Here is a 24,421-nt window from a genome sequence, read left to right on the forward strand (position 1 = left end):
CGAGAAGCTGCAGGAGGGAGGGAAAGACAACGAGCATGTGGAGCGAGCTGATTTCACCGTATCCCACTCTCCACATCCCTCCCTCCATCCCTCCATCCTTCCTTCCTTCCTTCGGATCTCTCTCTCTTTGAGCGTTTGGAGCAGCACCAGAATCCCGTCTTCTCATTTTAAAAAACTCTCTGGCCCCTAAAAGCTTTTTTCTTTCCTTTTTACCGCCCCGTTCTCTTCCCGCCTTCTTCCCTTCCTTTACGTTTTCTTCACCCACTTCTCCGTGTTTTTTTCTTCCGCCGTCTTCCTACTCAGACGTCCGACTCGATGCTGGAGAGCTTCTCGTACACGTGTCCGTTGCTGGCGCCGTTGAAGGGTCTGTGGCCCGGCCCCAGGCCCAGCGTCTCCCGGTGGTTGGCCCCGCCCAGACACATTTCTTTGGGGTACCTGGTGGCCACATTGGACATCACCCCAGCTGTGGCGGACGCGGGTAAATAGGCAGTGACTCCCATGGAGCTGCGGAAATCCCCTCCTCCTCCTCCTCCTCCGCCTCCTCCTCCTCCTCCGCTTCCACCTCCCCGGCTGTTGTTGAGAAGCTGCTGCGTCTGGGGCTTTTTGACGTAGTACGGTTTGCCCCCGTGTAAGAGACACTGGTCGTCCCCGAAGGTCGGGATGAAGGGGTTCTGGTTCACCTTATCTGGGTAGAGAGATTTAGACAAGGAGTAAGTCCCGGCCCCTCTGCTGCCTCCACCACCACCACCACCACCACCACCGCCTCCTACCATCGCTCTATCTCTGTCCCTAAGGTCCCGCTCCCCCACCGAGCGCCGGTGCACCCCGCCCTCGCCCCCGCGGTACAGGCTGAAGGAGGATCCTCGATCGCCGCCCGGCCCCCCGAACATGGGGGACTCCCTGTCGACCGAGTAGCGCTCGAACATGTGAGCGTAGGGGCTGGGGCCCTCCATGAAGCGGTCCTTTTCTTTCAGGCTCACGCTCCGGGGCTTCGGGACCTGCCCCCCTGCGCCGCCGGCCCCGCCCACGCGGCCCGCCCCCTCCCTCTGCAGGTCCACGAAGGTGTCGTAGGAGTGCTGCCTCCGGAGCACCTTCTTCCTGCGCTGACCCTGAGTCTGCGTCGGAGCACCCCCCGCGCCGCCGCCCTTCCCGCCGCCGCCCAACGCCACGTGGCCGCTGTCCTCGCTGATGTTGTACAGGTTGCTCGGCTGCATCTTGCAGGAGTCGCAGCGTTTGCAGGAGGCGGAGCTGGGCCGGCTGCCGCCGCCCCCGCCTCCTCCCACGCCGCCGCCGTGGTGGCACACGCTGTGGCAGTTACGGCACTCCCAGTCTCCCCCGGCTATGCCTCCGCCTCCTATCCCGGAAACCCCCTTCTCCCAGCAGGTGTGCGCCTGCTGCCCTGCCGTCATTGCGCCGCCCACCCCGCCTTTACCCTCCTGCTTCTTCCCTTTCCCCTTCAGGAAGTCTTCCACGGGCACTAAGCTCTTACAGATACCGCCGCCGCCACCGCCGCCCACACCGCTTCCTCCACCGCCGCCCTCCTGCTCCCACACCGCCTTGCCCTCCTTGGAGCGGAGCTGCTCCGCGTAGAAATCCCTCAGGTTGTCTTTCTCTTTGCGGAACAAGTAAGGGGAGGAATTACCCACTCCGCCGCCCCTCTTCCGCTCCAGGGAGGGCGAGGCCGGGCGGTGCGCCAGCGGTCCGTAGGGGAAGTGGTGGTGGACGGTGTGGTGGTGGGGCCTCCTCCTGAAGGCGCTCAGCTCCACGTCGTCGTGCTCCCGCCGGCACTTGGCCGACGCCGGCCGCTTCTTCAGGCTGTCCCTGAACTGCTTGCGCCTCTTGGCGTTGCCCTCCAGGTTGCCGTAGGTGACGGTGTGCGTGGAGATGTCCGACACGTCGGAGCGGATGTTTCCGTCGTCGCCCCCCGAGCCCGCCCCGCCACAGTACCTGTCCTGGCCCCCGATGAGTCCCGTGCTGGAGGCGCCTCCTTTGAACGAGAACCTGCCGTACACGTTGTTGCCCTTGAACCCGCCGCCTTGGCCGGAGTCGGCGAGGGTGTGGCCGGCGATCAGGTCGAATTTACTCGTGTTCCTGTGAGTCATGGAGGGCCGAGGCTGCGTGGTGAAGATGGGCGCCACCCCTCCCCCTAGACTATCGCAATCGAACATGCCGCCCTCCAGCGAGCTGGCGCTGCCCAGGCTGCGTGGCCTGTTGGGCGGGGGGCCGGACATACCCAGAGCCGAGGCCGGGTGGTGGTGCCGGTAATGGTCCTGGTACAGGTTGCTGTCCTTCAGGGGCATGTTGCCAAAAGTCCTTTCCACCTCGCTGATGTAGTCACTGAACATGTTGTCCTCCGGCAGGTAGGGCGGCGCAGGCTTGCAGTCCGCCGGGTGGCCCACCAGGCTGCGCCGGTGCTCCTGGATGTCGTAGATGGCCGGCTCCCGGCCGCCGCCGCCGCCGTGGCTGTACTCCAAGGCCGCGTGCGGGGAGCCGTTGACGCCCGGCACGGCCGTCATGTCCTTGGCGGTGCGGAGCAACCGCAGGATGTTGGAGTGGGTGTTGTTCATGTTCTTCTTTATGGTGGACGACGGCGAGTCCAGCGTTGACTTGTTTTCCTCTATTTGGACCCCGTGGATGCAGCTCCAGATGCCCTGGAAAGATGGGTGAAAACGAAGTTATTAGACATAAATAGTCAAAATGTGACAAGCAGAAGGATTTAAAGGTTACAGATGTCCCTTTTCCACCAAACCGGTTCCACGGCTGCTTTTGGGAGTTTGGAACCGGGCTTTCTGTTTCCACTGACAAAGAACTAGCCTGGGACAGAAAATGTGGTTCCAAGGTAGCACCAACTCTTTGCTGGGCTAGAGGAAAGAACCGCTCACGTAAGCGGAGGAGGGCAGACTTATTAAGGCCAACGGCAAGACTGCGTGACGGCGCCAATTTTAAATAAGCAACGTAGTATGGATTCAGCAACGCAGCAGTGGTCTGAGGAGGAGACGACTTGGATCTGCCATTTTCTGACCACAATAAAGCCTGTTAGGGTTTGACCCCCCCAGTCTTTGAGTTTCTGTTTTTCCCCACCTGTGTCCCATCTGCCCTGATTGTCTGCACCTGTGTCTCGTTGTGTCTCGTTATCCCCTGAGTATATCTGGTCTTGTAAATCCCTTGTTCCCTGTCGGACCGTACTGTGCTTCCCTCCATGTGCTCCAGTTTTTTTATCCCTGTTCCTGTTAGTTTTTATCCTGCCAAGCAGCGCTTTTGGTTTTTGCCTCCTTGTTTTTTTGAGAACTCCTGCCTCCGGCCTCCCTCTCTCTCCTGCATCTGGGTCCTCACCACACCAGCTTGACATAGGCCTGACAGAACGGTCTGACCAGCATGGACCCAGCAGGAGAGACTCTGGACTGGTGGAAATTCTTCCTCCAGGAAGCCAAAAAAGCTAGGCCCTTGAGAGGCGGAATATGTTTGGTGTCCTGGAATGCCCTTAATTCAACTTTTCATATTAATTATGCTCATGTATTATGCTTGTTTTTTGAATTAGGACATTTTCAGGCCAGAGGTGGAATGAAGGGAGAAAAAATATGTTTTTGTGTCCTGAAATGCCCTGGATATTGTAACTGTGAGAGAAGCGCTTGTTCACCGTGTGAACCAAGACTTAGACTTAGCGTGAGAGCTTGCGGGCTCCCCCTCCGCGAGCTGTCGTATAAAGTCGGGGAAAGCCGGAAGTCAGGTTAGAGTCAGCTGCGGGTCTCGTGCACGACGCCCAGCCGGGGTTTTTATCGCTACTCTGCCTGGACTGTTCCGGCTCTCCAGTCCTTCTGTGTTAAGGTAAGAGGTACATCGCCTAGCCCCTATGCAATTGTCTGTTGCTTTGTCATTTGCGGGGGATAACTTGACACAGAGTTATCCTAGCGAAAGGGCAATTGTGTGTGTCTTTTTGTGTGCACTGCTTGCTAATAAATGTATTCATATCTTATAGCAAAAGCGAGTGTGTGTCTGATTCATTTTTTTGCACAGCCGACCGCTCCCGAGCCTAAATTGAGTTTCTCCCAAAACAGCCCTGTTGGCAGGAACCTGTTTCACCCTTCAGGGGAACACGCCTGGCTCTGGGTGGGCCCCGGAGCATCCAGGCTCTGGAGCGACGGCGTCAACGCCAGCCCCAGTTAGCCGCTGTTCCGGCGGTGGTCTTGGGCGCGTCGTCGGTGGTGGTCCCGGACGCATCAGTGCCTGCTACGGTGATGGTCCTGGATAGGGGTGGGTATTGGGAAGGACCTCACGATACGATACGCATCACGATACTTGAGCCACGATACGATACACATTGCGATATCCCGATTATGCGATATCCCGATTATTATATTCTACATAGTTCACCGAAAAATTTTAAAATGCATTACACATCTTAAAATCCCAGTTGTATATATGTACATCCGATGATAGTGATGGATCTTAAAATCCGAGTTGCACGTTCATCAGATTATAGTGACAATCCATGGGACAAACTGAGTCAAAACAATGTTTTATTATAACTATACAAGCTAAAGTTACAACATATTTGTGTATGTTTTTCATATTATTTACATCATATGAAATTAACATTAAATTTAGTATGAGGTTGCTTTAATTATGTGGCAAATGATAATAAACACAAGAAATATGGGTACTAAAACCAAGGACAGGCACAGTGATCAGTCAGTATAGATATAAATCCATAAATAAATAAACCTCTGTCCATTATTTTTCATTTTTTAAGGACAGGCAATTGTGTTATATAAAAAATAAATTATAAAATGAAATAAAACGTGAAATAAAACCTGAGCTCAGTGCAGGGCCCTCCCAGGGTTGGTACAGAGTGGCAATGCCCAGGACTGTCACTTAGGTAGGAGCACTTGGTGATATAATGGGAAAAAAATTGGGGATAAAATTATTTTTTTTTTAAATAAATAAATAAATAAAAAAAAAAAAAAAAAAAAAATCGATATTCAAATTTTTAATATCGATATTGAATCGGCTGGAAAAGTATCGCGATATATTGCCATATCGATATTTTTGCCCACCCCTAGTCCCGGATCCCCCCGCAGCCAGCGCCACGGACCCGGGCTCCCCCTCAGCCAACTCCACGTATCCTGGGTTCCCCAGCCAAGCCGAGTTCCCCCGCCACCTCGAGTTTCCCCGCCAAGCCTGCCAAACCCCACGCCAAGTCGTCCAGGCCCCATGCCAAGACCCAGGCCTAGGCCTCGGGGACGTCCCCCCGGAGCTCTCTCGCCGGTCTGCCCAGTCCCCAGGACGGCCCCCGGAACTTTGGCCATGTGTTGGCCTGGGCATTTGGCATTTGTAGACGGTAGAAAGTACTGGGATAGCGAGATTTACAAGAAGTTGCGCGAAGCAGCATTAGTTTTGAATTTGGATACAGGAAGAAGGAGCGGAAATGACGGGAATTGCGTTATGATGTTCTCCGCGCGTCGTTGGTTTGTTCGAGATATCCCGAATGATTAATTACCATGTAAACGGAATATTCAGAATGTTTCAGTAACCGGAATATTAGCAATAACCCGCATTTTGACTGCATGTAAATGTAGTCACTGATGTTCGCAGCAACGTAATGATGTGGCTCCCCTTAGCACTCCGAACTATGGGAAAGCAGACCTGTTCTCAGCTGGTTCAGAAGTTGAACGAGTTGTGAACCAGAACCAGCCCTGGAAACCGCTTTGGTGGAAAAGGGATAAGAGAAAAACAGCAGACAGGTAGAGAAGTAAACAGAAGCAGGCGATGATGTTAATCCATCCAGAGCCTCTTGTTTACACATTATTAAACAGTAATGGAGTCTGAGCTGTCCTCCGGGGAGCGTGGACGCTCACAGTTGCAGCTCAGCGCTCCGACGCTCAGGCCCGAGCAGATTTCTGGATGGTGTAAGCTGCAGGCTTTTCTCTTTAGGGGGGAAGCGTCTTGTGACTTGAGTCAAAACCGTGCACTGAAACTGAGGCCACGTTTACACATAGCCCGGGTATTTACAAAAACGGATATTTCCCCCTCTACGTTTTGAAAAATATCATCATTTACACGAACCTGCATAAATACGCTGTTAAGGCGCTATGAGCATCCAAACCTACAGGGGGCAGTGTAACGAGAAGCATAAAGTCATGCTAGCCAATCAGAATCCTGGAAAAAAATGTCAACAAATGACACGTGTAACTTCCAGTTACTTCCAAGATGAACGAGAGTCTTTCGTTTGGAGTGACAGAGAAGTGGAGTTACTTTTAAGTGTGACGTTAGAATATAAAACAGGTAAAATACAAGAAAACTTTGACGGTGGCCAAACAAATTGTAAACACAGGTTGCACACATGACGCTGCACTGCAAAAACTCAAAATCTTATTTGACAATTTTCACCTGTTTCAAGTAAATTTTCACTTTTTTCCAGTGATGAGTCTTGTTTTAAGTGTAATGAGATTTTTTTGACTAAAAATTAAACATTTTAACTGAGATAAGACAAATATTCTTGTTAAGATTTTGAGTTTTTGCAGTGTGGTGACGTTTCTGTTGCATAATGTGACGTTCTGAAGCCTAAATCTCTGTTTCCCTCCGTTTACAAGCAAACGCGAAGACGGAGTTTTTGCAAATCTCCACTTTGGCCGGAGTTTTGTCGAGGACACGTTACCCAACAGCCGGCATGAGGCCAAAGTTGTCAGCAAGAATTTCTTTCTTGAGTCGTATTCATGAACGTCAATCGTCAGTGTTTCCTCTTATTGGAGCATTTTTCTCTCTTTTTCTGGGTGGTTTGCTGAGTGACACTCGCTCCATCGCCTCTCTTTATCGCCCCTCATCTACAGCAGCCACAGCTGCTGGGAAAGGTAATAGAGCGGAGGTTATCACACTTTGCAGCCGCCACTTCTCCCCTTCTCTCTATCTTATCATCCCTTTTGCATTCCCGTGCCTTGTCCATATAAACTGTTTCAAAACGCTGCACGGCTTTAACCGATTTTTAACCGCCAAACGAAAAATCTGTGGTTGTTCGATGACTTTTGAGTCAAAGATGCCACTTCAGGGGCGAGCGATTCATCAAGAAAAGCCATTAGGCCAAGGTAGAATTTAAAAAAGAAAAAAGAAATCAAAGACGGAGGGAGATTGGTTTCAATTTTAACGAAACAGATAATGGAGTGTTTCAGCCGTCTCTTATTTAAGGTCGTTCAGGTCAGTCTGCGTCTAAACCAAGTGACATTAAGATGAGAAACACCTTCACACTTGTGCCCTTCTCACAGGCAAATAAGCCAATTTGCATGTGACAACTACTCACTTTCTTAAATTATGCAAATCGACCACATTTCTAGTGATTATTTATATTTTCTAATTTAGTCGGTGTGAAGGTGGGGAAGGAGAGGAGCGGTTTTCAAGCTCTCTCGGTTTGTGTGTTTAAGTCAAATATAATCAATGTTTTCACAGAGAAATATACGGTAAATACTCAGTATTCAGTATTTGTGCCTCGTGTCCCGTTTCTGATGCAAATGAACCAAGTCAGTGATAAATTGGCAAATTTAAAACTCCATCCCCGTCACATTTATTCCCAAAGAGGACGTTTTTTTGTTCCTCTTTCTAGCACTCGTTTGGTGTCGTGCATGTGCATGCCTCTTCCCTGGTCACACGGGTGTGTGGACCGCTTTCCCCTGGCGTTACATGCAGATGAAGATGAAGCTTCGAGTATTCGCTGTAATCTTCTGCCTTTTTCATTATGGCAGCGTTCTTCCACCCTGTTCCTTCGGGTCATATACAGGACTGTCTCAGAAAATTAGAATATTGTGATAAAGTCCTTTATTTTCTGTAATGCAAAAATGTCATACATTCTGGATTCATTACAAATCAAATCAAATATTGCAAGCCTTTTATTTTAATATTGCTGATCATGGCTTACAGCTTAAGAAAACTCCAATATCCTATCTCAAAAAATTTGAATATTCTGGGAATCTTAATCTTAAACTGTAAGCCATAATCAGCAATATTAAAATAGTAAAAGGCTTGCAATATTTCAGTTGATTTGTAATGAATCCAGAATGTATGACATTTTTGCATTACAGAAAATAAAGGACTTTATCACAATATTCTAATTTTCTGAGACAGTCCTGTATACGGTATATACTCAGTATTCAGTATTTGTGCCTCATTTTAGCGTTTTAATTTAATGCAGATCTTTGCTAAATATCTTGTTTGTCGTCTTAGGGCTTGCACAGTTTTCCTCCCTTTGTTATTCAGCTGTTGCGAGGCAACTTTCATACGTACAACTGCAGCTCAGCATACCGACTCTCCTGGACCTGCGTGTCCCGTAACCTTCGTTAACAATATTCATTATTTATATAAATATTTTTACATCAAATCCAAACTTTACAGTTATCCTCTATTTTTCTCGTTTTATCAAGTTATTTTATTATTTATAAGTGTCTTAATGGTCTTGGGGCTTCTTATTTATCTTATTTATCTGATCTGCTTTTAAATCATGAGCCCTCGTGGACCCTGAGGTCTTCTAGTACCGATCTTTTAATGGTTCCTAAAGTTAGAAAAAAAACCTTTGGCGAGACCTTGTTCCACTACTACGGTCCTCATCTGTGGAACAACCTACCAGAAAACCTCAGAGACTGTCCTTTTTAGTTTAACTTATAGCAGAATTGTATTTATTTTATTAGTGTGGTTTCATTTATTATTATGTAGTTATTTATTATTATTTTAAGTACTTATTTTTCAATTATTTTATTATACAAAATTATGTGTGTTTTAAACCATGAGTGTGAGTTTTTACATGTTAAATGTTGATTTTATTATGTAAAGCACTTTACGTTACTATTGCATGAAAAGTGCTAAATAAATAAAGTTTGATACGATTTGATCGTGCTGCAAAAAGACTTCCAGATTACATACAAGCTGCATAAATGAGAGAACATTAATTGGAACCGACCACGGCGCTCCCTCGATGGCGCCGCGGTAAAATCAGCGTAGTGGAAGATGAAACGCTTACGTAACGCCCCGTATCATTTTGATGCAGTTAATGTTGTGTAGCAGCTACTCGAGCGTAAACAAGCAGGCGAAAGCCGCAGGTAAACCAGGTGAATCATCATCCCCCCCCCGACCGAGAGGATGCAGCTCACCCACGGCCGGGCGGGAGGTCAAGGGTCAGACACTAGGGATGGGCGGTATGGAGTAAAACATTTATCACGATAATTTCTGGCATTTATCCCGATAACGATAAAAATACGATTAAAAAAATACGAATTCAACTCCACCTTTGTAACTATAAATCTATCACCACATTCAGTCTTTGGAGCCAAATCACTGCTCTAAAAGAATACTAAATACTATTAAACTACACCAATTAAATTGAATTGATCCTTCTTTCTTTCTTTCTTTCTTTCTTTCTTTCTTTCTGTATTTCTTTCTTTCTGTATTTCTTTCTTTCTGTATTTCTTTCTTTCTTTCTTTCTTTCTTTCTTTCTTTCTTTCTTTCTTTCTTTCTTTCTTTCTTTCTTTCTTTCTTTCTTTCTTTCTTTCTTTCTTTCTTTCTGGCTCATATCTTTCTTTCTTTCTGGCTCATATCTTTCTTTCTTTCTTTCTTTCTTTCTTTCTTTCTTTCTTTCTTTCTTTCTTTCTTTCTTTCTTTCTTTCAGGCTCATATCTTTCCTTCCTTCCTTCCTTCCTTCCTTCCTTCCTTCCTTCCTTCCTTCCTTCCTTCCTTCCTTCCTTCCTTCCTTCCTTCCTTCCTTCCTTCCTTCCTTCCTTCCTTCCTTCCTTCCTTCCTTCCTTCCTTCCTTCCTTCCTTCCTTCCTTCCTTCCTTCCTTCCTTCCTTCCTTCCTTCCTTCCTTCCTTCCATCCTTTTCTGCGTGGATTTAACGCAGAACCATAAATCATCTTTACACAAAAACGTCATCAATGTGAATTTATCGTTTTTACCGCGAGATGACAAATTCTTACCGTGGGGAATTTTTTTGACGGTTTATCGTGAACGGTAAAATATCACCCATTCCTATCAAACACTCACTCTGCTGATGGTGAACGTGGCCCCCGGCGTCCCCGTGCACACGCCCATGAAGCAGAAGCGCAGCTGCCAGTAGAACCAGTGCTCGCAGATGAAGGTGAGCAGCGACAGCACCATGGCGGCGCCGAGCATGTAGAACACCCCGGCCATGTTGTCCACGTCCAGCTGGCTGCTCATCACCTCGTTCTTCTCGTTGTGGCAGATGCCCGTCAGCCACAGCGCCTCCAGCTCCTCCATCTCACCTGGAGACACAGAAGAATGCACAGGTGACTGCACGGAGACGGTGGCGCCGTGCGACACGTCGGCTTGCAAGTAGGGCTGGGGATCGATTCAAATGTCAAGAATCGTTTCGATTCGGATTCTTAAGATTCAGAATCGATTATCAAGATTTGATTCGATCCGATTCGATTCAGATATTGATTTGGGTTAGTGTTATTAAAACTGTTTTTTGAGCTGTTGCATGAATTATATGACTGTAGTTATGCAAAATATTACTACAAGTATTGTAGCTAATGATGCTGTAAGGACCAACCACCTCCCAGAATGCTGATAGAACTGCTTTCAGAAACATCGTGGGTCAGAATTACCAAACAGATCCAGGGAGGAAACAGAGACGGAGGAAATCGGTTTTATTTTTTCCCACATTCCGTTTTTATTTGTTCCATTTTCGGTCTATTTTGGTTTTTAATTTTTGAGCATTTGGTTTTTAGCATTTTTTAGCATTTTTAAATGCCAAGACAGTATATAAAGTAATGAAATATAGACAATTTATGCAATTATAACCATAACACTTTAATGTTTTCATACCTTTAAACACATTTAAAGGCAAAAACATGGCACCAGTTATTCTCGTGTCAAGAACAAAACATTCCTTTTTTGGGGATAAACAAAAAAATAACCAAAGTTGTAATGTAATGATGAAAAAAAAAATATACATACCCCCCCCCCCCAAAAAAAAAAATTAAAAAAAATTGATCCTTAGACATATGAATCGATTTTTAGGAATTAATATGAGAATCGATTTAGAATTGGGAAATCGATTTTTTCAACACAGGCCTACTTGCAAGTGTGAGAAACCAAAAGAAAAAGACTATTTTTTTATTTATTTTTTTTTAAATGGTGCGTTGATGCCAAAAACAGCTGAACATGAAACAAATGTCACGTTGGATCACGTTAACCGAGCACCGCCAGAGGAGCATCCTCATTAGAGACCGGTTATCCGGGGCCGCCTACCCCCCCGTCGCCGTGGGAACACGCACATCGGCCTCATGGGATTGGACAGCCCTCCGAGAGGAAGTGTGCGTGATCATGTGACAAGTGTTTCCGTCCTAAATTGTTTCCCCTCTCGGTTCCACGACCCCGAGGGGAGGGGGGCATCCAGAGTGATTTGTTTGATCTGCATCAGCGTTCTGTTCGTGTATTTGGTGTGAATGTATCGTCCCACCTCTTGCGTAACACCATTTCGTGCAGATGAGTGCTGCTGCTTTGCCAAAAAATGCTACCTAATGGTTTTCTACCTTTGCAGAGCTTCAATTTTACTGTGTTTTAGACCGTAGCCCACTTCCTTTTCCCCCAAGTGGCTGTTATTGTAAATAGAAATGTGTTCTTTTGACCTGCCTGGTTAAATAAAGGCGAATGACTGAATGAATATCAAATAAAGCGATAGAATTACAATTCATGTCATGGGTAGTGTATTTTGAAGGATCAAATACTCAACATCCCATATTATCAATTTTACATCGTGCAAGAAATGATGCAAACTTTGAAAATCGACTGTGCGCATGCGCAGAACCACAAAGTAGCATTTCTCGGCAGGGAGCAAGGATTGGTAGAACACCGGTCGACGGTTTGATACCAGGGACAGTTGCTGTTTGTGGAGTTACCAGAAACAGGAAACATAGTTTGAGGTGTTTTATCTTACTTTTGTTTTTATTTTTATTAAAAGAAACAGTTTTTTATCATATCCAAGAGTCTGTCACACCAATAGAGCTGTAACTGGGCGGCAAGAAGCCCGTAAAAACGTCCAGGGTACCAGGGCGGCTGGAGAGCAGGTGGAAACACTCTGAACAATCCTAACAGAGATGATATTAAACTAAACTACATATGAGCTGAATCACATCAACGGAGCTCCGAGTACTCGTACTTGGAAACTCATTTATTTCAGGTTGCAATTATAGATCGATTCGATGTAAAATGTTGCTGGTTTTCTTCAAAAAATGTCTCCAGTTCAATTCTCTGACATTTGAAATAACATTAACTTTCCTGTTTATCGCCTCCATTTTTATGATTAAATTGTGGGTGACCTCCCTGATATAGGAAATAATACACAGACAATTATAATTATTTCAATTTAAAGTATTTAATATATATTGAAATTAAAAACACCCCCAATGTTGTCTTCAATATTTTTCTAATTCATATTTTTTTACACTAATATAATTTTGATTATTACTCAATTTTCTTTTTACTTTATTTTAACTGTATGAATCTACTTCTTATCATTTTGATTCTGGTGAGGGTGCAGAGGTGTCAGAAAGGTAAATACAGGACTGTCTCAGAAAATTAGAATATTGTGTTAAAGTTCTTTATTTTCTGTAATGCAATTAAAAAAAAACAAAAATGTCATAAATTCTGGATTAATTACAAATCAACTGAAATATTGCAAGCCTTTTATTATTTTAATATTGCTGATTATGGTTTACAGTTTAAGATTAAGATTCCCAGAATATTCTAATTTTTGAGATAGGATATTTGAGTTTTCTTAAGCTGTAAGCCATGATCAGCAGTATTAAAATAATAAAAGGCTTGCAATATTTCAGTTGATTGGTAATAAATCCAGAATGTATGACATTTCTGTTTTTGTAATTGCATTACAGAAAATCACAATATTCTAATTTTCTGAAACAGTCCTGTATGTAACATCTGGCTTCAAATGGTTATTTATGGAGTAAGACGCCGAGCAGGACGCCGCTCACGAGACTCTGCGTGACTGATGGATCGATTCCTGTGATGAAACGCAGCAGCCTCTTTGTTTCTTTTCCTTGCAGTTGGTCTCATATTTGATGTTTGTGGGTTAACCACTTTTCAATAAATCAGGACACGCCCACTCACGTCAGACTGCCTTCCCACTAGGTGTAAAATATAAGGGATAATCAATTCTGTCAATAAATTATCTTGATTTAGCAGCTTGTTCCTTCAACGACACGGAAGACTCGACCGAAACAGTGACTGCGTTTACATGCATCAATAACCCTTTTAAAACCCGAATATTGGCAATAACCCGAATTTGCACAGCCATGTAAACCCCAATAACCCCTTTGAATAACCCGAATTTGCTCGCCAAACGGTTTATCCCCATCAAACGGAACAGGAATTTGTTTTCTGCGCATGCTCTGTTCACAAGGAATCCTGGTCTTTTGAGTCCAGGAAGTTCTTATAACATATATATAATATACACGGAGAAACGCAAGACCACGCCACACTTTTGGAGTGAGGAGGAGACTAATCACTTCATAAATGTAATGAAGGATATGAACATTTTGGCATTTTTAGACGGTAGAAAGTACAGGGATAGCGAGATTTACAAGAAGGTGAGAGAAAAGTTGCACGAAGCAGCATTTGTTTTGGATTTGGATACAGGAAGAAGAAGCGGAAATGACGGTAATTGTGTCATCACGTTCTCTGCGCGTCGCTGGTTTGATCCAGATATCCCGAATGATTAATTACCATGTTTACAGGGATAACCCTGTTAGCTCACGCGTGTAAACGGAATATTCAGAATGTTTCAATAACCGGAATATTAGCAATAACCCAAATTTTGACTGCATGTAAACGTAGTCACTGTCTTTAATCTTTAAACCACAACTTGGACCAGAGTGACACTGCATGATGAGTAAAAACGATGATTTCATTGAACTATTTCACAAACCTAGATTTTACATGTTTTCCATTGGAAACCAAAACAGTTTTATTTTAATTTCTCAGAACGAGACATGTGAAACTGCTTTTCCTTTCAGCACGACTGATTCACGTGGAAGTGTAAGCCTCCCTGAAAGAACGCCCACTGCTCCCACATCTGAACAGTATGTGCTTGTTTCAGATGCAACAATGTAAAGCACGCTCAAAGGAACCCACAAAAGATCACACCAGTGAGCAGAATCTGCAGGAACGGAGATCCGTCTCATCCTTCTCTTTCTTTCTGGCGTCTCTTCCATCCCTTTCACCTTCAACCGCTTGTCTCCTTTCTGTCCTGACTTTGCACGTGCGGCTGCTCAGCTTGCCGTCGCGAAGCATCACGTGACTCGGCAGATGCGAGCGAACGTTGACGGTCCGACCTCTTGACCTCAACTGTTTCACAGTCCGAGCGGGATGATGAGGTAACGTCTGACGTGCCGGCCTCGTCCACGCGGCACGCAGAACAGCTGGACTTCACCTCCATTTGGAAAATATGTGCACACATGTCTGATCTTGGATGTACGTTCTCATTCGTCATGATCGCATCCCAGGCAGAAACTCGTCTTATGCAAGAGACTTCCAACGGTTTCATCCCGAGTCTGAGCGGATGTATCTCCGGATGATGTGAATCTAAGGTGAACGCTCTCTGTGCACCGACCTATTTATCCATCACTGCCGACAGCCAAACGCGTTAGCACCTTGAAGGTCACGGGCTGTGTGAGCGTGGCCGTGTTGTGAACTACGTGACTTGGCAGGAAGTTAGCAGCTCGGACAGGGGGGAGCGATGATGCAGGTGAACTCTGCCATGTGTGAATGAGTCCGGAGCACAAGAGAAAAGTGATTTGCAAGCAATCCATCGTATCTTTTAACCCTTGTGCTGTCTCAGGGTCAAAATGACCTAATGACCTCCTTCCTTCCTTCCTTCCTTCCTTCTTTCTTCCCTTCTTCTCTTCCTCCTTCCTTGACCCGAAGACAGCACATGGGTTAAGAGATTTCCTTTCCCAGAACAGAAACCTCATCCTAAGCACATAAAAAGGATTCTCTGGTGATAAAAATTGTATTTTTTTGTCACAAATATCTGCTCAAACTCAAATCTCCCAGCACTCAATCGATCTGGCTCAACGCTATGAAACAAAAAGCTTTGTAATGTCGACCACTTTTGTGGTGTGTGACATCACTGTGGCACTGACATGACATTAAAACACCATAATCGGGTATATATATTTATTATTTTAAGTCATTAAGTCAAAATACCTGCAGTTCATTGAATGACCACTAGGGGCAGGCTCAAAAAGACCCAACTCTGCAGCAGAAATAATCATATTTACAGCTTGAATTAAAAACAAACAAAAAAAAGGTTTTGGTCTCCATACTTTGGATTTTATCATTTTGTCTGTACATCATCAGGTACAATTACATAAAGCACCAAAGTTATGCAAGATGAGGGATGTGGGTGTGACAGGTGAGCTGCAGTTTAAGGTGTCATCACTTTTGGTGGTCTTAACCTCTGTGCTGTGAATAATACAGACTTAACAGAGCATAATCATTCTTATTTTAAAGATAACGTGGCTTATTATGCTGTTAACTGTATCAACAAACCCGAAAGATCCGAGGATGGAGCTTGGAGAAGCAGCAGGTGGCAGAAACCTTCAGCCCCAGCTGAAAGCTGCTGGTCGGTCCAACCAGCCGATAGGAAACCCTCCAGCATGTTGGCTTTAACTCTGGCATGAAACATCCTCCAGACTGGCCGGGATTTTACTAGGTCGACTAATCGGACTCTATCCAGCAGTCGGCCCTCGTCTGGGTCCCAGTGGAGGACCCAGATGAAGGCCGATCGTTGGCCAGCCTGGTGGTGGAGGCCCAGCCGAGGCAAAAGTTCAATCCAGGAACTTTCTTCTCTTTTAAAGTTTATCTTTTTCTGAGAGACAGAGTATAAAAGTTTTGCTAAAACAAGAGCTGTTTAAAGATTTAACATTGTTTTCAGGCAGTGACCACGGATGCCAAGCACAGGTGTGTTTTGATCTTTGCAGGTAGATGTAGCCAGTACTCGAGTTGTAAAAAAAAAATCCAGGGGGATGGTGGATTTTATCATATGGGGACAGATAATTTGTGCTGATTACAAATAATATAATATATTACAAATAATAGTAGTGACCAAAACACCTGCAGAAATACTGCAGGAATGACATAGCAGCAGTTAAATGCAGCCTTCTGTAAGCTTTAAATATCCACTGGGCTTACATCAAATACATCAAAACACAACAATAAAAAACACTTTTCTGAACTTATCAATATGACTCTGTCCTTCACAGGATAAGTAAAATGGATCACTGCAAAAACTCAAAATCTTAACAAGAATATTTGTCTTATTTTTAGTTAAAATGTCTCATTTTAGTAAAAAAATCTCATTACACTTAAAACAAGACTCATCACTGGAAAAATCAACAATTTTCACCTGTTTCAAGTAGATTTTCACTTGAAATAAGTAGAAAAATCTGCCAGTGGAACAAGATTTTTTTGCTTGTAATAAGAAGATCAATCTTGTCCCACTGGCAGATTTTCCTACTTATTTCAAGTGAAAATTTACTTGAAACAGGTGAAAATTGTCAAATAAGTTATTTTTCTGGTGGTTTTTTCTGGTGACGACTCTAAATGTTGAAATAGCAGTAAAACCACATTTATTGATGAAATGACATAAGGGATGGAAAGGGGGGATGGCAGTTTTACAGGGGGGATGATTTTGACCGTTTTTATTTCAGGGCGGATGCCATCCCCCTCATCCCCCCTCAACTCCAGTACTGGTTGTAGCCATGCAACAATCCCGGAGATCAGAAAGTGTCCTGATTTTACATTTTAACGAGACCTGGATACCCCTTGTGGAAAGCCCCGGCAACGACGAGAGGAACTCAAAACACCGTCTACAACCGAGAGGACGGCTCCGTGGTGTGTATAGTATCTCGTTTCACAGACACTCATGGAAGACAGCCGGCTCCCACAATATAAATATTCACTGATACGGCACCGCTGAAGATGCCAGGGTGACATATGCAGCGGCGCTTCAGCCATAATTTATGTGGAGGCCGGTGAGAACATACACCCGGCTACTTGTTCACTCCCTGAACATCGCTTATCGGCCAGCTGAGGTGCAAGATTTACAAAGCAAGAGCCCTTTTTAAAATTGCAAATGGAGCATTGCAGGTTTTCTAGGATTTCTAGCAATCTGGATCAGAAGAAACAGAATCAGAATCTTCTTCTAAATCTGGCTGAACACATACTGACCCTAAACTATAAAATTCATAACGGGCTAAAAGCAAAATGCAATAAAAACATTAAAACTTGTGATTAGACCCTAGAGCAGGGGTCGGCAAACCCGCGGCTCTAGAGCCGCATGCGGCTCTTTAGCGCCGCCCTAGTGGCTCCTGGAGCTTTTTCAAAAATGTCTGACCTTTTTTTTCCTTTTTTTCTTTTTCTGTTTTTTTCTTCTTCTTTTTTCCTTTTTTTCTTCCTTTTTCCTTTTTTAATCTTGAAATTTCGACTTTTTTCTCGACATTTCAACTTTTTTCTCGACATTTCAATTTTTTTCTCGAAATTTTGACTTTTTTCTCGACATTTCGACTTTTTCTCGACATTTCAACTTTTTCTCAACATTTCAACTTTTTCTCAACATTTCGACTTTTTTCCCTGAGATTTTACTTCAACATTAATCTCGACATTTCGACTTTTTTCTCGACATTTCGACTTTTTTCTCACCATTTCGACTTTTTTCTAAGGCTGATACAAGACTTTTCATTTTTTCGGCTCAGACACATTTGTTTTTTGTGTTTTTGGTCCAATATGGCTCTTTCAACATTTTGGGTTGCCGACCCCTGCCCTAGAGTAAAGACAAAGAGTGAGGTGGCAAAGGCTAAACAGGAGGCTTGTGCTGAGTAGCAGGAGGGGCTGAACACTAAAGAGCAAGAAAATTTGATCTGATTGACAGAGAGAGCTCATAACGGGAGGGACGAAAGAAGAAAATGAGAGAGACGGTTGAAAGGTGCAGCACCGCAGACCATGAGGTGCCAAGGATCAGGCCACCGTGTCCTGATGACGTACCGGGGGAGTTATGGAGGAGACCGGGGGAGAAGGGTGGAGCTTTAACTATGTGGTGTCACATGAGGAGGTCTGGACGGCCAGAGAAGTACGATTGACTGGTTAACCCTTGTGCTGTGTTCGGGTCAAGGAAGGAGGAAGGAAGGAAGGAAGGGGGAAAAGAAGGAAGGAAGGAGAGAAGGAAGGAAGGGAGAAAAGAAGGAAGGAAGGAAAGAAGGAAGGAAGAAAAGAAGGAAGGAAGGGAGAAAAGAAGGAAGGAAGGAATGAAGGGAGAAAAGAAGGAAGGAAGGAAAGAAGGAAGGAAGGAAAGAAGGAAGGAAGGGAGAAAAGAAGGAAGGAAGGAAAGAAGGAAGGAAGAAAAGAAGGAAGGAAAGAAGGAAGAAAAGAAGGAAGGAAGGGAAGAAGGAAGGGAGGGAGAAAAGAAGGAAGGAAAGAATGAAGGAAAGAAGGGAGAAAAGAAGGAAGGAAGGAAAGAAGGAAGAAAAGAAGGAAGGAAGGAAAGAAGGAAGGAAGGGAGAAAAGAAGGCAGGAAGGAAAGAAGGGAGGAAAGAAGGAAGGAAGAAAAGAAGGAAGGAAGGAAGAAAGAAAAGAAGGAAGGAAAGAAGGAAGGAAGGGAGAAAAGAAGGAAGGAAGGGAGAAAAGAAGGAAGGAAGGAAAGAAGGGAGGAAAGAAGGAAGGGAAAAAAGAAGGAAGGGAGGAAAGAAGGAAGGGAGGAAAGAAGGAAGGGAGGAAAGAAGGGAGGGAAAAAAGAAGGAAGGAAGGAAAGAAGGAAGGGAGGAAAGAAGGAAGGAAGGGAGGACAGAAGGAAGGAAGGAAGGAAGGGAAAAAAGAAGGAAGGGAGGAAAGAATGAAGGAAGGAAAGGAGAAAACAAGGAAAGAATGTACGAGGGGAGAAAAGAAGGAAGGGAGAAGGAAGGAGAGAGCAGGAGGAAAGAAGGAACAGGAGAATTAGGTCATTCAAGGGTTAAGGACGTGTCTCAGCATGGCGGTGGTCAGGTGTGCAGTAGGAGTAATGGAGGGGTGTCAGGTGGAAGTGGGACTGCATTGAGGAAGAACCTCTTCTTGGTTGCCATAGCGATAGGTTGACAGATAAACTACGGCGTCTGCGGACCACATTGAGATCCGTAGTGACGGTAAGGAGCAGGTGGAAGAAAACCTGATTTTGAGATATAAAGGTTTTACGTGTCCGGGATTAGAAATAAGCACTTGAGAGGAACGGCCAGAGTCGGACGAGAGACAAGAATGAGATGGTCTGAGCTCATTGAGAGGAGGAGGGATCATCAATGCTGATGGGAAGATACTTTAACCCTTGTGCTGTCTTTGGTTCAAGGGAGGGTGAAGGGAGAAAAGATGGAAGGAAGGAAAGAAGGAAGTAGGAAAGGGAGTAAGGAAGGGAGAAAATATGGAAGGGAGGAAAGAAGGGAGAAAAGATGGAAGGGAGGAAAGATGGAAGGAAGGGAGAAAGGAGAAAAGAAGGAAGGAAGTAGGAAAGGGAGTAAGGAAGGGAGAAAAGATGGAAGGGAGAAAAGAAGGGAGAAAAGATGGAAGGAAGGGAGAAAGGAGAAAAGAAGGAAAGAAGGAAGGAAGTAGGAAAGGGAGTAAGGAAGGGAGGAAAGGATGGAAAGAATGGAGAAAAGGAAAGAAAGAAGGGAGGGAAGAAGGAAGGAAGGGAGAAAAGAGAAAAGAAGGAAAGAAGGAAGGAAGTAGGAAAGGGAGTAAGGAAGGGAGAAAAGATGGAAGGGAGGAAAGAAGGGAGAAAAGATGGAAGGAAGTAGGAAAGGGAGTAAGGAAGGGAGAAAAGATGGAAGGGAGAAAAGAAGGGAGAAAAGATGGAAGGAAGGGAGAAAGGAGAAAAGAAGGAAAGAAGGAAGGAAGTAGGAAAGGGAGTAAGGAAGGGAGGAAAGGATGGAAAGAATGGAGAAAAGGAAAGAAAGAAGGGAGGGAAGAAGGAAGGAATGGAGAAAATAAGGAAAGAAGGAAGGAAAAGCAAAGAAGGTAATAAAGGAACGAATGACGAAAGGGAGGTAGGAAGAAAAAGGAGTAAAGGAGGGTAAAAAAGGAGGAAAAGAGGAAAGGAAGAAGGAAGGAGAGAGCATGGCAGGAGGAAAGAATGATAGAAGAATTAGGTCATTTTGACCCAAAGACAGTACAAGGGTTAAATGGAGCTGCCAAGGAGGAGAAAAAGAGGGGAAGATGGTTGTCAGTTGGATGGGTTCCAGTTGGGTGACCAACGGAGATGCCAAACACCAGATAAAATAGAGCTGAATGATCTCCGTGATAAACCCTTAAGCGGGAAAAAACTGAAAGCAGAAGAAGGCTGACGACTGAGATCAATCCTGACGTTATAAGTGTTGAATAAGTGTTGATAAAGACTGTAAACCTCAGCAACAATTTTCATCCAGAGACCTGAACCTGAATCAGCGTAAATTCAACAATATCGGCAGGCGACAGCATTTCACAGATAATTTAATCCACATTGCTCCATTTAAATAATTCAATCTGATGTCAATATTTCCTCTTTCTGCCAAAACAGCCTTTTCAAAGTATTGATTAGAACTAAACAAACAAACTCTTCACACGTTCAGATGATTTTATGGCCTACCTGAGAAGGTTTTATCCTCCACCACCTTCTATCATCAACTTCTTGGGTTTTCAGCAGAACAATCAGTTAGTATAGTTACATGCACATCTAGATCAAGATTGGCAACAATCTAGCTGAGGATTAAACTGGAGTTTCCAAGAAATCCAAGTAAACATACGCGAGAAGACAATCGATTATTGAGTGAGGTGCGTTCGACTCCGTGACACTAGGTGGCGCCACATGCACTTTTGCGTTCTTCCGGTTAGTTCTTTGTTCGTCTTCTTCTTCTCCTCCTACTGTGTTGATATTCTGGCTTTCATGGTGCCGTCTCTTGCAGAAGGGAGAGTCCCAGGGCAGTCAGTAGCTCGGCTAAATGTGGGTTGGTATGCCGAAATAACTCGGATTAGGATTATCTGGCACTAAAAGCTCGATCTCAAGAGATTCAGTTCGGTTCAACTACAGCCCGGCTAAGGTGTAAACACGGCTTCTATATTGGTCAGATTAGTTTTAGTTTAGTTTAGTTTATTTTGCACATAAACATAACAGTAAAAAACAAAGGTCAAATGAAGCATTGTGCAGGAGAGGTGGAAGCCAAAAAGGCTTATGAAAATGCCTCCCCTTTATAAAACAAACATAAACAACAATAACAACAGCAAAAGCAAAAACACAATATAGAAATAGATTATATAAGACAGAAAAAGACAATTTAACTTGAAAAAGAAAAACACTACTGAATTATTGAAAGATGGAAAAAAATGAAGAAAATGTAGCATAATTGCATGAAAAAAAGTACAATTTAACAACTCCAGATGTGTTTCTGATCTTAACTAAAAAAGGATTTTTTCAAGTGTTTTTTGAACAAAGCCAGTGAAGATATTGATTTTAGTGATGTAGGTAAATTGTTCCATAGCGCCTCTGTATTTTAAAGTGCGTTGATTTTGTGAAGTCCGGCATAAAGGAAGGTGAAAGTCCTTTGAGTGTAGTGTCTGATATGAACGGATGTCTGAGGAAAACTTTAAAAAATTCTGGAAGCTGAGTGGCAGGTCATGAGATGAATATACATACTTATACATAAACACACAGGTTTGATAGGTGTTCACATTGAAGACAGATAACAAATTCAATTTTCTAAAAAGAAAAATAGAAGATTCTGTTTTTTGGCAAAAGTCACTTTTAAACTACTTAAGGATTAAGGCAACAATTCGACTTTCTGTTAGTGCATGTAAACATACTGACTGGTTACCTTTATCTTGTAGAAAGCCCCAATGAGACCTCATTTTATGATTTCCAGCTTCAATGATCATAGCACAAATTAAGGCGATAGGATACAGATAGGAGAAGTGCTCTTGACGGAGCACTTCTGCATCTAGTAAACTTCTCTGCTGATCAGATTTAGTTAGAAGATCCAGCTCTTTGCATGACTCAGCACTCAGAAAGCTGCATGCACTTATGACAAGATGATGTATGAAGTATGACGGTGTCTTTTTAGACGTAGCTTTCTTGTATAAAGGGACTGTTGGGTTGGGCGGGAAGGGAACACTAAATAAATAATAATTCTAGCACTGTCATGGCAGCCAGGGTTGCCACCCGTCCCTTAAAATACAGAATTGTAACTTAATTGGGAATTAAAAGTTGCGTTCCGTATTGAACCAATACAGGCCCATATTTTATATTTATATTAATATTTATGCTGCCATCTTGACCAGGACTCCCTGGCAGAAGAGATATTGTATCTCAATGGGACTTTCCTGGATAAATAAAGGATAAATACAAATATTATGCTCTTATTTTATATATATATATATATATATATATATATATATACACAGGTGAAGGTCGGAACATTTGAATATATTGAAAAACTTAATTCGTAGTAAATTCAACTAAAGGTGAAACAAATATATTATTTCCCACTACATTCAAAGTAAGATATTTCAAGCCTTTTTTTGTTATCATTTTGGTGATTATGGCTCACAGTTTATGAAAACCCCAAATAAAAAATCTCAAAAAATGTGAATGTTTTATGAAATCAATAAACAATTTGATCATCAAAATTGTAACAAATAAAGGTTTAACATATCTTGCTTTGCATGTAAGACTGTGAGACTATGCAATATATTAGTTTCAACCTTTAAGTTGAATTATTGAAATAAATAGTAATACATGCTAGTATGGTTGGCTGTCTGTACAGTCATGCAAGTTCAATGCTATTAAAGCACTTTAAACTTTAAATCAAGGCATTTTGTTTTTTCATATAAAATAAATACATTTCTATGCAGTTTAGAAGTTTTGGAGACGTCCCTTTTTTTTGGTGCCTGGGCTGCTGAAATCGGGGCGTCCTTTATTTCTATTTCTGAAAAGTGGCAACCCTAATGGCAGCAGCTGTGTCCAACTGGACTCCCAGCAGTCTGACCAGCACTGATCCAGCTGGACCTACTATGTGATTTTCAGAGGTGTCAAAAGTATTCACATTCATTACTCAGGTAGAAGTATAGATACTAGAGTTTAAAAATACTCCTGTAGAAGTATCAACTCAAGTTTTTTATAAAAGTATAAAAGTACTGGTTTCAAAACTACTTAAAGTATAAAAGTAAAAGTAATGTAAGTGTGAAAAAAGCCATTAAGGACAAAAGCCATTGAAAATGAATGCATCTTAGTATAATGTAAATATATTAAAGAAGCATATATGTGTACTATTGAGCATTAACAAGTGTTTCAGAGAGCAGGAGATATGATGACTATTTGCCTATAAGTATTGCAATGGTGCAAAAAGTCAAACTTCAGAGGCATGTTATCTTTTATCCTAACCTTTATTGGAATGTACATCCAAGTTTAGTTGCAGGAATCTGAGGGAACGGATGTAAGAACAAAACTGGACAAGAACATCTGAAACAACCACAACCAAATTCACTCTATCCGGATGGAGCAATTTAACTGGATAGTTTTATTTTTTAAAGGCCGAAATGAAATAGAGTAACAAGGCTGTTTTTAAAATGTAAGGAGTAAAAAGTACAGATAATTGCGTGAAAATGTAAGGAGTAAAAGTAAAAAGTCGTCTGAAAAATAATTACTCCAGTGAAGTATAACCAAAATTTCTACTTAAGTAAGGTAACAAAGTATTTGTACTTCGTTACTTGACACCTCTGGATGTAAGTCGCTTTGGATAAAAGCGTCTCCTAAATGACAGTAGTAGTAGTAGATATGTATCCTTTCGTGTTCAACCAGCACCGCGTTCACGAAGCCTCTTCATTCACATACTGTATACTCCGTGTTCCAGTCCTTACCGTCTCCAAACAGCATCAGGATGGCCAGGTCCACCGCTCGCTTCCAGCCCGAGTCTTTCTGGATGGCGATGCCGTAGCCGGTAGTAGCGAACACCTTGCCGCTGCCGATGGTTACCAGCTTGCAGCCCTCGTCTCGGCCGGCCATGTAGTTCAGGACGGCGGCGTCGTAGATGAAGGCGTCTAATTTGCTGTGGAGCACGACACACGGGACATGAGTGGGAAGGCGGAGCTGCTTGTGTCACAGAAGATAAAGCAGCGACGGTGTTTACGGTTGGTTCATCGGCCATTGACGCTCATTTTTTGGGAGGACGTTGTCACTTGTGAGGTTAGAGATAACTTAAGTAACTTTTTATGAATGCATATAAAAGGCCTCGGCCACCTAAATGGTCCAGGAGACCATTTCCCTTTACCTCATCCAAGCTGTACAAAGCACTTCATTGTGTTTCCACACACACACGGCACTTCCTTTTATTAAAAAATATGAATGTGTGAATAAAAAG

General features: G+C 43.5%; 1 protein-coding gene across 1 annotated transcript in view; it reads right to left on the reverse strand.

Annotated features, from left to right (window-relative positions):
• Positions 1 to 299: 299 nt before the first annotated feature.
• Positions 300 to 24,421, reverse strand: part of LOC133458283 (glutamate receptor ionotropic, NMDA 2B-like) — a 176,639-nt gene continuing 152,517 nt past the window's right edge. The window contains exons 12-16 of the mRNA XM_061738059.1: positions 23,922 to 24,109; positions 10,017 to 10,255; positions 1,415 to 2,651; positions 563 to 1,339; positions 300 to 463 (exon numbers count right to left, since the gene is read on the reverse strand). Of these exons, the coding sequence (XP_061594043.1) occupies positions 300 to 463; positions 563 to 1,339; positions 1,415 to 2,651; positions 10,017 to 10,255; positions 23,922 to 24,109 (2,605 nt within the window). The remainder of the gene's footprint in view (positions 464 to 562; positions 1,340 to 1,414; positions 2,652 to 10,016; positions 10,256 to 23,921; positions 24,110 to 24,421) is intronic.

Source organism: Cololabis saira, chromosome 1 (assembly GCF_033807715.1).
Source record: "Cololabis saira isolate AMF1-May2022 chromosome 1, fColSai1.1, whole genome shotgun sequence".
In the NCBI taxonomy this organism is placed as follows: Eukaryota; Metazoa; Chordata; class Actinopteri; order Beloniformes; family Belonidae; genus Cololabis; species Cololabis saira.